This window comes from Penicillium roqueforti (assembly GCF_015533775.1).
Source record: "Penicillium roqueforti strain LCP96 04111 chromosome Unknown scaffold_54, whole genome shotgun sequence".
Lineage (NCBI taxonomy): Eukaryota > Fungi > Ascomycota > Eurotiomycetes > Eurotiales > Aspergillaceae > Penicillium > Penicillium roqueforti.
This window is the reverse complement of record NW_024067618.1, coordinates 18,576-31,662: the sequence shown is the minus strand read 5'-3', so window position 1 is coordinate 31,662 and position 13,087 is coordinate 18,576. Positions and strand designations below refer to the sequence as shown.

The window sequence follows — 13,087 nt, the reverse complement described above, 5'->3', positions numbered from 1 at the left end:
ATTTGATTGGTTTTTTTTGGGTTTTCATAAAAGTCCCTGGCCTAGTGGCCCATGTCCAGATTTGGAGACTATCAAACCAGTGCCATTCGCCCAAGCCATGCAAGTAAAAAAAAGTATGGTCACATCAGATACATTAGCTTCCACAGAACCACTCCCGAGATAAAACTGACTAGCTAACAACAATGGAAGTGGGAGTGGACGTGGAAGATTTCAATGAAACCAGATGACAGTGAAAGCTCACGCCGGAGCAATAAAAGCGGTGGGAGGAAGTGCGTTGGTTGCCTGTTGTAGAGCTTCGTTAGTTATCATTCCTTGGTAAATCAGGGAGCCATCCTCGGAATTAGCTTACCTTGAGCTGTTCGAAGTTCTTCCAAGCAAGCTCGACATTCCAGCCATTACCCGCGAGGGCCATCTCTGAGTATTCGAAAGTCATGCCCGACTTGCCACTCATCTGAGTGATCATCTGCTCCTGCTGGAGCTGGGTGTCGGATTTTCCAGGTCGGGGCAAACCGTATCCCTCAGGAACATTGCCACCTGGGACAGCTGCGGGGACTGCAAGGGGTGTAGGAGCCGCAGTGGGAATAGGAACGGGAGCTGCAATCTGAGGAATTTGGGAAAGTGCCTGGATCTCAGGCGACCATGCCTCGTGTCCACCGTAAGCGCGTAGGCAGAAAATCTCGCTGACAACTCGGATGCCACCGGGAGTGTTACCGGGGCCAAGAATAAAGGTTCGGTCGAAGCTTCGGATCTCAATCTTGCCACCAATGCTCTCCTCAAGTTGTCCATGCACCATGAGGGAAAGGCCACCAACGCCAGTGGGGCTCTGTCCAGTAGGGTCGGGGAGATGAGGGACTGGGTGGCATTCAATGAGCCATTGCTCTGCCTTTGCAATAAGATCAGGGTGGCGAGTGGGCGGGAGCTCATTGAAAACTTCACGGATTTTCTCAATGCCCTTGAAGGATCGTGACATCCGTGCAGAAAGATGGCTGATCTTGTCAAGATTTCGGCTCTTTCTGATGTATTCACCCCAACCTGCCGTCTCGGTTTGAGTGGCCCGGGGAGCCGTGGTGTTTACATTCAACGAGAAAGTGGACTGATCATCGTAGACACTGCTGACGAGGCTGTTACGATCGTTATCATATCCAGGGAAGAAAGCACGAACGAAATTCTCGCCGACTTGAGATTCGTCAATGAAGTGAGGAGGCAGGACGGGGATCGGTGTCTTCTTCTGAGCCGCGACTTCCTCTGGAGTTCGCACTTGGACGTTATTTAAAGTTTGCAGCTTGGGATACCACTTGAGCATGGTGTCCTTGAAAGTCGGGTCGGAACTGATTTCGTTTTCAGTCAAGTCGAGGAAAACTAGGTTGCGGAACTTCCACCGCCATCCGATCATCGCCTGCGAATTTTTGATGTTGTTCTTTGAGAGGTCCAAGTGTTGGATATCGGGGAAAGACTGTGCGAGGGTAGTCACAGAGCTGATGTTGCTGAGGTTGTTTTCCGCCAGACTGACACTTTCGACCGCTTCACGTCGTTCAGCTACAGTCTTGAAGCCCAGTTCCCAGACCTTCATGAGAGCAGGGAAGAATTTGGACTTGGTAGAGACGTTGTGGAAGATTCCCATGGCTTGCAGATCAGGGTCGTCCAACAGCTTCGACAAGTCAAGTAGCTTGGTAGCAGGGAAGAAGCGCTTGCCGAGGATAGTTGTCATCTTAGTCTTGGTATCGGCGGTCGAGCCAGGAACGGGGTCGGCTGCAGCCAGTTCCTGATCGAGTGCGGTGGCAGCGGTGTATTCTTCAACAGTAACATGGGCTCCGGCGAAAACATTGTTGTTGATTCGAAGCATGTGACCCGCCAGATCAGGTCGAACGAAGGCCACGAGAGTGTCACCTTCAGTGCGCGACTAATTTGAAAGTTAGAAAGGTGCGAAGGACCTTGAAAACTACGGTCACCCAAAGGGAAAGAAACCAAAAAGCCCAAAATGTGTCGATCGTCGATTTGTAGGAGGATCGTCCTCGAAAACAAGAGGACACTGAAGCGGGGGACGTCGAGAATCGATGTTGGTGACCGCTATTGTGAACGAGGAACATACCTTTGTAATCTTGGCGCGAGGTCCGGATTTGATGAATGAGTTCATGCGTCGTTCAAGGAATGCAATGAGGCTCTCAAGGCCGCCATCACGGTTGCTCGCCGCCTTGCTTGATTTCCATCCTCGGACACTAAACTGTTCCAGATCGCCGCCCGTTTTCTTGTTGCCACTTATAACGTTTGCTTGGCCATTGTTGCTGTAAACCGCTCTCTCAAAAAGATCCGAATCCCTGTGCTTGGTACGAGCCTGGGCCCGGTTGCTAATTCCAGTAGCTCGGCCACCTACGCCTGTGCCGGCGGCACGGCCACCCAAGGCAGATTTCTCAGCACGGGTTCTCTTTGCACGCGCACTGCCCGAATCCATATCCATGTCGCCATCCCGGTCGGTGCGAGTAGGGCCCCGCTTGCGGATTCCCCCGCGATCATTGCCGCCGCGGCGGGACTTCATGCTCTTCATCGTAGTTGGAGGAGAGATTTGAGAGGTTGGTGGGGTATCGGAGATTGTTGCAAAGGGAGGAAAGGTGAAAGAAAGGTGAAACGATCAAGGTGAAGAGAGCAGCGCGCTATGCGCCTCAGATCAGGCAGAAAGAAGTAGTTCGCATGTGAGGAAATCGCAATGGAGATATGACTCGGGAAGGTGGGAGGTAAAGAAAAAGCAAACTGAAAAGACTGGAGAAGAGGGGGGACTGCAGATTATGTAGTGCAGCTGCAAGACAATAAGAAAGTGAAAGTGAATGACCAAAGAACAATAGGGCCGTGAATAAGTAAAGTGAGTTCAAAGAAAAAGTGACGATTGGCACGTGATGAGGCGGCATTGTCAGTTACTAGGCCTAATTAGGAGATGACTCATCTCCTTGCTCTGGGGTGACCAATCACATGCTGTCGTCTGTCCTCACGCTCCTCATACATCCATCGGCCATGCAAGTATGCCTGGCCACTTGAGGCTTCAAATTAGCCTTGCTCTTGTCTCTATTGTCAGGTGCTTGGAATACTCAATCGCATTGAGTTTGAACTGACTCATCGGACTCTATTGTTGGTATGGGTGCCTTCCCTATTTCCTTTACTCTGTTATGTTTGTTTGGTGGTCTCTCTCACTAATAGAGCTTGCGCGTCCAATGACCACCTAGCTGACCTATTCGCGTTATCTGTCTTACAGACATTTGACATACAGCCGCTGTCCACAAACCCTTGCCTGGCCTTTGCGCTTCACCTTATGGTCTTCAATTGACCGGCGAGATGTCCGCAAAGTCGCGATTCACGAGGCTAGATGCCTTCGCCAAGACCGTTGAAGATGCTCGTATTCGCACGAACTCCGGAGGTGTCATTACAATTGCTTCGTTATTGATTGTTATGTGGCTGGTATGGGGTGAATGGGCCGACTACCGGAGAGTTGTGGTGCTGCCGGAGCTTGTCGTCGATAAATCGCGAGGTATGAATAGAGTTTGGGCTCGATCGGATCCACGATGGACCTGCAGAAGATACAATGCATAGGGCAAGGTCGGCAAGGTCGCTAACAATAAAATTTTGCTGCGCAGGAGAGCGAATGGAGATTCACTTGAACATGACCTTCCCTCGGTTGCCATGTGAGCTGTTGACTTTGGACGTGATGGATGTCTCTGGTGAGCAGCAGGTCGGCGTTGCCCATGGCGTGAGCAAAGTCCGCCTAAGCCCACGCGATGAAGGCGGCAAAGTGATTGATGTCCAGGCTTTGGACCTGTAAGTGCCAGTCCTGCCACCCCGAAATCCTTCACACCGCGATCGCAAACTCATTATCTTCCTTCCCCAGACACTCTCCATCAGACGCCGCGAAGCATCTGGCTCCAGACTATTGCGGTGAATGTGGTGGAGCAACACCTCCCCCAACCGTCATCAAACCGGGATGCTGTACTACTTGTGAGGAAGTTCGTGAAGCCTACGCCGAGAAGCAATGGGCCTTTGGCGATGGCAGCAACATCGAGCAATGCAAGCGCGAAGGATATGCCGAGAAACTCGCTGAGCAGCGCCGTGAGGGATGTCGGATTGAGGGTGTGCTGAAGGTCAACAAGGTTGTGGGCAACTTCCACATTGCACCAGGCCGCAGCTTCACCACTGGCAACATGCATGTCCACGATCTCGACGCCTACATCGCGCCCAACGCGGGCCCGGCGGACCAGCACACAATGTCCCACTTCGTCCACGAGCTTCGCTTCGGGCCCAAGCTCCCCGCCGAGCTCGCAGGCCGCTGGGGGTGGACAGACCACCACAACACCAACCCACTCGACGATACCAAGCAGGAGACCGACGAACCCGCCTACAACTTCATGTACTTTGTCAAGGTTGTCTCGACGTCCTACTTACCTCTAGGCTGGGATCCTCAGTTCTCGACTGCCATACACAACGCCTACGACAGTGCGCCTCTTGGCTCCCACGGCCTCGCATACGGTACTCAGGGTAGTATCGAGGCTCATCAGTACTCGGTAACCTCGCACAAGCGTCCTCTTTCCGGTGGAAATGATGCTGCGGAGGGCCACAAGGAGCGCGTGCACGCCGGTGGCGGTATTCCAGGCGTCTTCTTCAATTACGATATCTCTCCTATGAAGGTTGTCAACCGTGAGGCTCGCCCGAAGACTTTCACTAACTTCCTTACTGGTGTCTGTGCTATCATTGGTGGTACTTTAACTGTCGCTGCCGCTTTGGACCGCGGTCTGTATGAAGGTGCTATGCGCGTCAAGAAGCTGCATTCGAGCTAGATGTCAATATCTAGTCAGAGATAATATAGGATTTACGAAACATCTCTTTGCATAGGATTATATATCCTAGCATGAGCTAGACACTTTTCCTAGTGGAAAGGGAGTTGAAGCATCGTGGAAGCGAGGGAAGCTGGCACTTGTGGCGTTCTTGAGATACCTTTATAACTGTTTTGCCATTACGCTATTATGGGCTAAGAGTAACTATTCATCCATCAATAACGAATGTGATTGAGAAGTACATTTTTTGCAATTCGCAACTACATACGACATAGGGGCAGCATGCATTGGTTGTATACTAGCACGTGTCGTGGTCCACTTTCCTCTTTCGGATGTATACTTCCCCACGTTCCTGGGATGGGAACGCTCTCTCTTTCATGATGCCATTGCGGATCTGCTGTTCCAATATATATTTCTAGAAGAAGCAGAACCGAGTTTTTGATAGTACATCTCAAAGCTACAACATAAGAGTAGGACTCACGAAATAACACATCTATCCAATATATGCATCTAGCAACTATACAACTATACAAAGGCTGAATATCATACAGCAACCACAAGCACAATTATGCCCCAACCGAAGCCCTAGCCCGACTAGCCCTCCTACTCTCAGTATTCCTCTCCCGATCAGCAGCAAGCTGCTGCGCGAATTTACTCTTAGCCCTAATATCCGGGCCCTTCCAGTAGAACACATAAATCGGAATTAAGACCAAGAAGCCCACACAGCCTAGCAGCGTACTCGCCCACTGGAGATGATACCTTTTCCCAATGTTCTGGTACATGGGCGTGGAGTACATGGTCGCGATACCAGCTAGGAAGTCTCTCGCAAAGCCATTACCTCCCGTTGCAGACGCAGAGTACGGCCCGTACGCCGCAACCATGTAGTCTATCGTCGCCATGTAGATTGCATAGTTTGCCATTGCGATCAGACAGGCGAAGATGCACGGCGCGATCCATGGGATTGGTGGGCCGGTTGATGTCCAGGCGAAGCCGAGTAGGCCGATTGGTTCGAGGGGTGCAATGAAGAGGAGAAGGAGGAGACGGCGCTCGGCGAGACGGCTGGCTGTGCCGTATTGGCGCCGTGTTTGGATTTGCCGGTGAATGTCGGGCAAATAAATTACGTATGCTATTATGTAGCCGATTAGGATTGAGGCAAAGGTTAGACCGATGGCTAGAACGCTAAATGACCATTGTGCAAAGACTAATGCGAAGGACTCGGTGAAGACGAAGATTAAGGCGTCGGAGAAACCCGACAGCAGGGAGAGGAAAAGGACGATTGGCTCGCGGACGAACATCACGAATGGCCGGATCCAGATCCGTAGTACGTCGTGATAGTCCAGGCGCGGGGTTTTCAGTTCGTCCGGGCCCCAGATATCCTCTCCATTCTTACGACGCCGTTTCGCTTCACGGTCGATAAGAATTGTCGTGCGTGTTTCCGGCACGATGAAGAAGTGCAGAATCTGGGTTACACCTCCGACGATCAATTGGATCCAGAATACCCAGTGCCATGTGAGCCATTGGCCGATCATACCGCCGAAGAAGGGTCCGACGGTTGACCCGCCTACGGACGAGAGAACAACAAAGGCTACCGCGTAGCCTTGATCGTCGGCTTCCCACATATCCGCCGTCATGCCGAGGGTGACTGAGCCTCCGGCAGAACTGAGACCGCCGAGGACACGGCATACGACAATTGTGCCGTAGTTTGGTGCGAGGGCGCATGGGATTTGCCAAATGTTCACAAAAAGAAGTGAGAGCTGCATGATGGGCCAGCGGCCGAATTCCTCACTCCATGGTGCCCACAGCTCACATCCGAATGCATATGCAACTAGAAACACACACTGCCCAACTCGCGCGGCTTGTTCGCTGATATGAAATTCTTCGGTCAGGCCGGGGACGGCGTTGGAGTAGACGCCTGTGTTGAAGTTCATGGACATTTGAACCGCGAAAATAACGGAGAGAATCATCCATTTCTTCCATGTTGGGAAGCAGAAGCCGAGCTTTTCGTAGCAGTCATCTTCTGTTAGCTCGGGCTTGCCGCCGGTACGCAGCTTAGGTTTGTCTTCTTGGCTTGCTGTATCGGAGTTGGAGGCATATTCAGCGTGGGTATCAGCACCCCGTCCTGCTTCGGTCTTAATTGCTTGTGGGCTGGCTTCATCCTTGAAGCTCGACGCTTCGGGATTTTCGGGGACTGAAGGGTCCATTCGGGCAGTCGATTAAGTCTATTATATAGATATTGGGTCCACAACGGTACATAGAGAATGAATAAACAAATGGCTTATTCTATGCATGCAAATTGCACAACAGATGATATCAGGGTGGCTATTAGTATGTAAAGAAGTGGCGGACACTGCTCTCATATACCTCCGATGGCGACCTGACCGTTCGACACTATCACTAGGATTTGTGTACTTCTATATACAAGCAAGGTCAGGTATCCAATTAAATCCAACCATCTCTAGATTAAATCCACTATAAACCGGGGAAAACCTGTTCCCCAGTATTCCAATGTTCTCCATTACGTCATTAGAGCCCTGGAGGTTACGTCAAATGTCAGTCTCTATGTTCAATCATATGTTTCTTCATGTTCAATTCACAGATAAGACAGAGGGTTAGGTGGAGAAGTGCTGTCATAAGGTTTTCTCCGGGTTAAGTAGTCCCATTGGATTCACCGAAATTATCCATATATATACTGTGAATGTATAAATCATTTATCCCTGGCAAGAACGGTTGATAGCACGACAAGAAGTGTATAATAGAAAAATATATTCTCTACACCCGTTGTACCCGACTATCATTCAAGGCACTATAGATATACAAGGTTACATCACACCAGACTATGTTGTAGCGCAGACCAGCATAGCGTAAACCGATTAAGGACGCTCAGTGATGTTTCTATATCAAAATAATTGTCATCATACAATGTACAGCTCCGTAGATACAGTCTACTTGATCCTGATTGGTAACAGGGTTCCCCTGATCAGGCCGGTTTTGCGCTCGCCTTCCGGGCGTACCACCTATCATTGTATGAACTGAACTGTGTGTGTGGAGCGTGGAATTGATATGGCGAACTAATAGGATGTAGAAGGATGTCGTAGCTTACAAGCCTTACTAAAATTCTGTATATTGTAGCATGTCCTACATTGGTAGCGAGGTTTGAAAAGAAACATGATTGGAGTACTAGATATTCCGGTTGTAAAGTGACATCCTGCTTGATTGCGTTCGGAAAATATGCTTCACAGCGTAGTAAGGTCTTTTCTTTCCCATCTTCTATGTCATTTGAATGCAACTATCGTTTACGATGTGCGTACATACCTCTTACTACTACAAAATGCTTACTTTAGAGAACAATAGAAAGAATGCAGATATGGAAAGGACAAATAGTACCTGGTTGGGTATGGTATCCATGATCAATCTATACGGCGTACATACAGGCCACATATTTCCACGAGTCTGATCTACATGCTGGCACAAAACATGTGAATAAAAAGTAAAAGCAAGGACCCCGATAATGATAAGTAAGCAAGCGATTCGCATGAAAAATCAGGGACGATCCCACCACGCCCATCTGGAACTCCGATTGGATGCGTGATGCAAAGAAGCAATGAGAGATAAAGGAAAAATAATGAGTGATGTTAGAGGGCGAAAAGAGAAGGACTGCGTGAAAGATGAACGCGTTGGAAGCCAGGTGCAAAGGTTGGTATGTATGCAGGAATGGCGATTTGAACAGAATAGAAATTGATGCTGCTGATAATATGCAGGGAATAAGTTGTTGAAAAAATCGAAAGGAAAGTCGAGGTAGTGACAAAATGATAGGTCAGACCCAAGGGAAAGAACCGGTCTATTGAGCATGGCTGTAGTACCTCGGTTCTTGACCATACTGGTCTTGTTGATAGCTAGGCGGTGTTTGAGGAGCCAGCTGTCCGTACCAGGACGATCGACGGGGTTCGTCGGGGCGGATTGTCTGGTTTAGAGCATCCCATGTGTGGCTGGCAACCGGAATGTTGTACATGGACTCGTGGCGACCATGTTGAGATGGATACACAGAGCCAGCCTGTTGGGTCTGCATCTGTTGAGGTGAGAATGGCGGTGAGAACGGCGGCGAGAACGGCGGCGCGAACTGCTGAGGCGCGTACTGCTGCTGTTGCATCATGTGTTGCTGACGGTGGGCAATGGCCTGTTGAACCGCCTGGTTCGACATTCCCTCCCTTATTTCACGCTTCTCGCGCTCCCGAGCATCGATGTGCGAGACAAGGCCCATGGGGCTTACTGGCGCCTGTGGTTTTCGGTTGTCATTTGACATATTGAAGAATGAAGAGCCAGTCATGCGGGCAACGTGCTCCTGTTCACGAGCGGAAAGATTGGTTGAAGCATCGTTGTAATTGAGGATACCTTGGGCACCACGAGACGAAGGTCGATAATTGGGATCCCGCTGAGGGCTCATGGGCGAATTGGAACGGACATTATGTGTCCAGTCGCCAGATACCGGGCGTTGTACTGACATGGGATTAGAAGGGGTGCGATTGTGGACCTGCACCGGAGGACTGGGTGCCGCCCGTTGCTGCACGTACTGCTCCGGGGTTAGACCTCCACCTGGAGTGACAGGGCGAGAACCCATTCCAGGCTGCCACAGCATGCTGCGTCGATATTCTTCGCGACTGGAAGGCCGCGCATTAGCCTGATCGATTGCTTGAGTCGGAACCGCAATTTTGGTCCCCGACGAATCATTACGTTGATGCATTGTTCTTCTCAGGGTATCTGATGTGGTTGGGCGCCCAGTAGTAGGCATATATGTCATAGTTGGGCCGAAGTCAACACTGGGAATATCCGGATTCGAGGTCGGGGGCTTATCCATAGTATAATGAGCATCGCCAATGACATAATCTTTGACTGCTGGGACTCCCACAGTTTTCATGACACCCATTCTAGGTTTGGTGGATGCGACGGATTTCTTGCTGTAGACAGAACCGTGTGTGCTAGCATAGTCAGGCGAAACTGTCGATGCATCATCGTAAATGCTGTCGTCCTCGTTTCCGTTTCTATTTCCAACAGATGACGCTGGGGATGGAAGATGAGGCGCAATTTTATTCAGCGCATCTTCATCAAGGGTATGGCGAAGATCATCATAACTCGGTTCGTCTGGTGACTCTGGCTCTGTCCCGAAAATCTGTTGTTGAGGGAGTGGCTTGCGTCGCACAGATTTGTTGGCATCAATGTGCATCCGTTGAGGAGAGTGCTGCTGGGGAGAAGGCCGATGTGGGCTGCCAGTACTAGGTGTGATCGGACGATGCTCAGGAACTGAGGGAGGTCGAACCGGAAGAGCAAGACTGATATCCTCATCACTCGATGAAGTTGCAACAGAGTTTGCGGAGACAATCGGTCCAGGCTTATAGACACCGTTGAAGGCCCTATCCTGGGGCTGGTGGGTTTTCCATGCAGCAGTGGCGGCTGCCGCGCTCATTCCCATAGTTCCGACCGATGTGAGTTGGGAAAGTGTTGCGTGAGACATCCGGTTGTTTGCCAACCTCTGCTCCGAAGAAGCCTCTGGCCGGTTAGTGGGCATCTCTCTGGGTCCATGGGAAAATGGGGGTGGGTTTTCAACAGGAGCCGGTGGGGTTCGTGGGGGGAGCTGTTCTTCAACTGGCGGGCCTCGGAGGTGGTTGATATTTGGTTCGCTTCCGGAACTGGTGCTCTCAGCGATAGGATCGAACGCTGGAACACCACGGTGCATCAGATCTTGAGCAGATGAGTGAGGTGAGCTCTCGATTAAAGATTCATGGCCTAGCCGAGAGCCAGTGTTGAAGCCTGTGTTATCAGAAACCGGGCGGTCATACACAGCGGGTAAGTCCTCGTTTTGAGGGACTTCATGAATGATAGCCTCGGTGGAGTGGTTGAACCCAGGCTTGTGGTCGAGATCAGCATACTGGCGCCGAGCGGAGTCCACAGGGATATCACTGTGTCGGCCAGACATCGAGCGATAACGAGGTCTCACGCTGTTGACACTATTGGTTCTGCTCCTACCAGACGAAATTCGACGCTGTGTTGCCTCTTTGAGCTGTTTTCTCCACTGAGCTTCACTCCATTCTTGGCTTCCCGGGGTTTGAAGAAGGTTGGCAATGTCCAGCACATCAAGATAGCCGTACCGTCGCTCCTTGGGGAAGGCAAACATGATGCTCTTGATGTGATTAGTGTCTGCCACCAGGCGAGTAGGACGGCCATAGAGATTGAAAGTGTCGAACGTCGGGAAAAGGAAGCGCAGCATCATCTCGAATCCAGAAACCGCAGGATGTGGCTCAGGCATGATAAAGACAAGTCCCTCCGAAGAAGAATCAGGCGAATGTGTGGTAATCCGTCCTTCCAACTTCACCAGGGTCGATGCATCAATTATAGCCGTAGATTGTGGATAAACCGCATATGCCGAGTAAACCTGAGTAACCGTTGCAATGGGAGTCACCTTTTTAGTTTTCTTCGTCTCGTAGAACTTGATGTTGCCGGTAACTGGCATTGACAAGCGGTCATATGCCGATTTTTTCATGATTTTCCGCGCTTTGTGGAGCTCTTTTTCATCTGGCGGGCAGATCACAAACCAGCACCTCCTCCACGGGGTTCCTGCTCCAAATCGTACACGCGCCCAATCTTCGTACTTGAATTTGGTGGGTGCCAAGATGGAGTTGATTCCGTTGAGTGTTCTACCTTTCGCTGCAATCAAAGAACCGGTATAAGCTTCGTACAAAGATGTGTGCTCGAACATGGAGAGACGAATCGCCGCAGTCCATTGGGTCAATGAGTTGAAAGAATTGAAATGCAAGAGGTATCGATTTTTGCCAGCGGAAGAAAGGCTGAGTACGTTCTTCAACGGTTCTATAGCTCCATTTTGAATCGGAAGAGTCTCAATCTGCGAGTAACTGATTAGTCCATGCCTGACGATTCAGACAGGTAAGGCTTACCATTTTGAGAGACGCATCGGCCAAATTGATAAAGGTAGCCGGAACCTCTTCTCCACCTGCTGCGTCCAGCGCAGCGCCATCCCATAGTGAAAGAACAGTTCCGACCAGCTGTGCGTAGCATTCCACCCATTGTCGATCACCAGAAGGCCGTCCATCTGCCACGTGTTAGCCCTTGCCCCGCAATGCACCAAGGCCAGCGATCGCTTACGAGAATCCAGATCATTCAATTTTAAAAAGTATCCTTCATGATATAGCTTATTCGTGTGGATATTGAGGAACGAAAAGATTGGCGACAGCTCCGGTGGGGTATCGCCCGTCTGATGCATGAGAGGCGGGTTCCGTGAGAAGATCATAGATGCCGGTCGCGACGCATTTCCGCCTCTTGGTCCTGAGCTCACAGGGGATGCTTCGGGAGGAGGGGATGGTGTATCGGGGGGGGTTTGCCACTGGGGTGGTGTATCGGACGAGGTTACGTTGGCCACGTTGGCCACCGGCGTAACGTTGCTCGACAATTTTTTGCTCTCTTTCCCAGAAGCATGATTCTTTGAACCCCCAAAACTGAATAGGAACGAGCGGACTAGTTCCACGCAAGGGAGAGTCAATAACGGGCTCTAGTGCCATTCCCGGCATACCCGGAGAGGATCGACTTACCACGCGAACGACCCATGACGTCGGAACGTGAAGTGCGGACAAGAAGCTCAGTAGTCTTTTGAGTATTACCCCTCACCGAGTTAGACTGTGAAACGCCTTGCAGGTAAGGAGAGAGACTGGGGCGTGGTAGGATTTAAAAGGAAACTGGCCGAGGCAGGTCGATTGCGCTGAACGAGAGACTGTGAAATAGCGACTGCGCCTAGACCGAATTCGGCGACGAAGAGATCAATCCATAGAATCCACACAAGGGTGAACCTGGAAGAATAAGAATGAAAAAAAAAAAAACGAGTGGTTGGGTTGGAGGTTAGGGAAGTCGAGCTTCTTTGCCAAGGAAGATGACGTTACAAGCCGAATACGTCGCTAATCACCGGGATTAACGGGTCCTTTTTTAAAAAATTTCCAGCAAAAGAGAGAGGTGGAGGAATGGGATATGGAATAATAGGGAGGTTTGAAGAGAAGATAGAGAGAGAAGACCAAGAACTACTGTGGATCAGTTGGGGCAAGTCCCGGAGGCGAAGAGAAGACCTTCCAACATTTCCACGCTACACCAATGATATACTTATTGTCTCGTGCGACACTTGAAAAGCTGAAGCCAAGCCAATATCTGCTTTGTTTTATTTTTCTTTCTCTTTGCATTGAGACCTTGAACAAAGGTTTTTCATTGGCGTTATCCCCTTGGAT

General features: G+C 50.4%; 4 protein-coding genes across 4 annotated transcripts; 1 reads left to right on the top strand and 3 right to left on the bottom strand.

The window, feature by feature from the left end:
• Positions 1-237: 237 nt before the first annotated feature.
• On the bottom strand, positions 238-2,542 carry LCP9604111_9625 (uncharacterized protein; the record flags this gene model as incomplete). Its single annotated transcript, XM_039077900.1, has 3 exons — positions 238-282; positions 350-1,900; positions 2,090-2,542. The coding sequence occupies 3 exons, from the start codon at positions 2,540-2,542 to the stop codon at positions 238-240; spliced, it is 2,049 nt and encodes a 682-aa protein (XP_038924374.1).
• A 461-nt stretch (positions 2,543-3,003) lies between these two features.
• Positions 3,004-4,814, top strand: LCP9604111_9624 (retrograde cargo receptor ERV46; the record flags this gene model as incomplete). Its single annotated transcript, XM_039077899.1, has 6 exons — positions 3,004-3,009; positions 3,065-3,121; positions 3,242-3,301; positions 3,367-3,514; positions 3,621-3,801; positions 3,872-4,814. The coding sequence occupies 6 exons, from the start codon at positions 3,004-3,006 to the stop codon at positions 4,812-4,814; spliced, it is 1,395 nt and encodes a 464-aa protein (XP_038924373.1).
• Positions 4,815-5,377: 563 nt separating this feature from the next.
• LCP9604111_9623 (uncharacterized protein) lies at positions 5,378-7,012 on the bottom strand (the record flags this gene model as incomplete). Its single annotated transcript, XM_039077898.1, has 1 exon — positions 5,378-7,012. The coding sequence occupies one exon, from the start codon at positions 7,010-7,012 to the stop codon at positions 5,378-5,380; it is 1,635 nt and encodes a 544-aa protein (XP_038924372.1).
• A 1,637-nt stretch (positions 7,013-8,649) lies between these two features.
• LCP9604111_9622 (uncharacterized protein) lies at positions 8,650-12,422 on the bottom strand (the record flags this gene model as incomplete). The annotated part of the gene is made up of 4 exons (XM_039077897.1): positions 8,650-11,703; positions 11,756-11,910; positions 11,964-12,332; positions 12,407-12,422. 4 exons carry the CDS (start codon positions 12,420-12,422, stop codon positions 8,650-8,652), a joined length of 3,594 nt encoding a protein of 1,197 aa, XP_038924371.1.
• Positions 12,423-13,087: the final 665 nt, after the last annotated feature.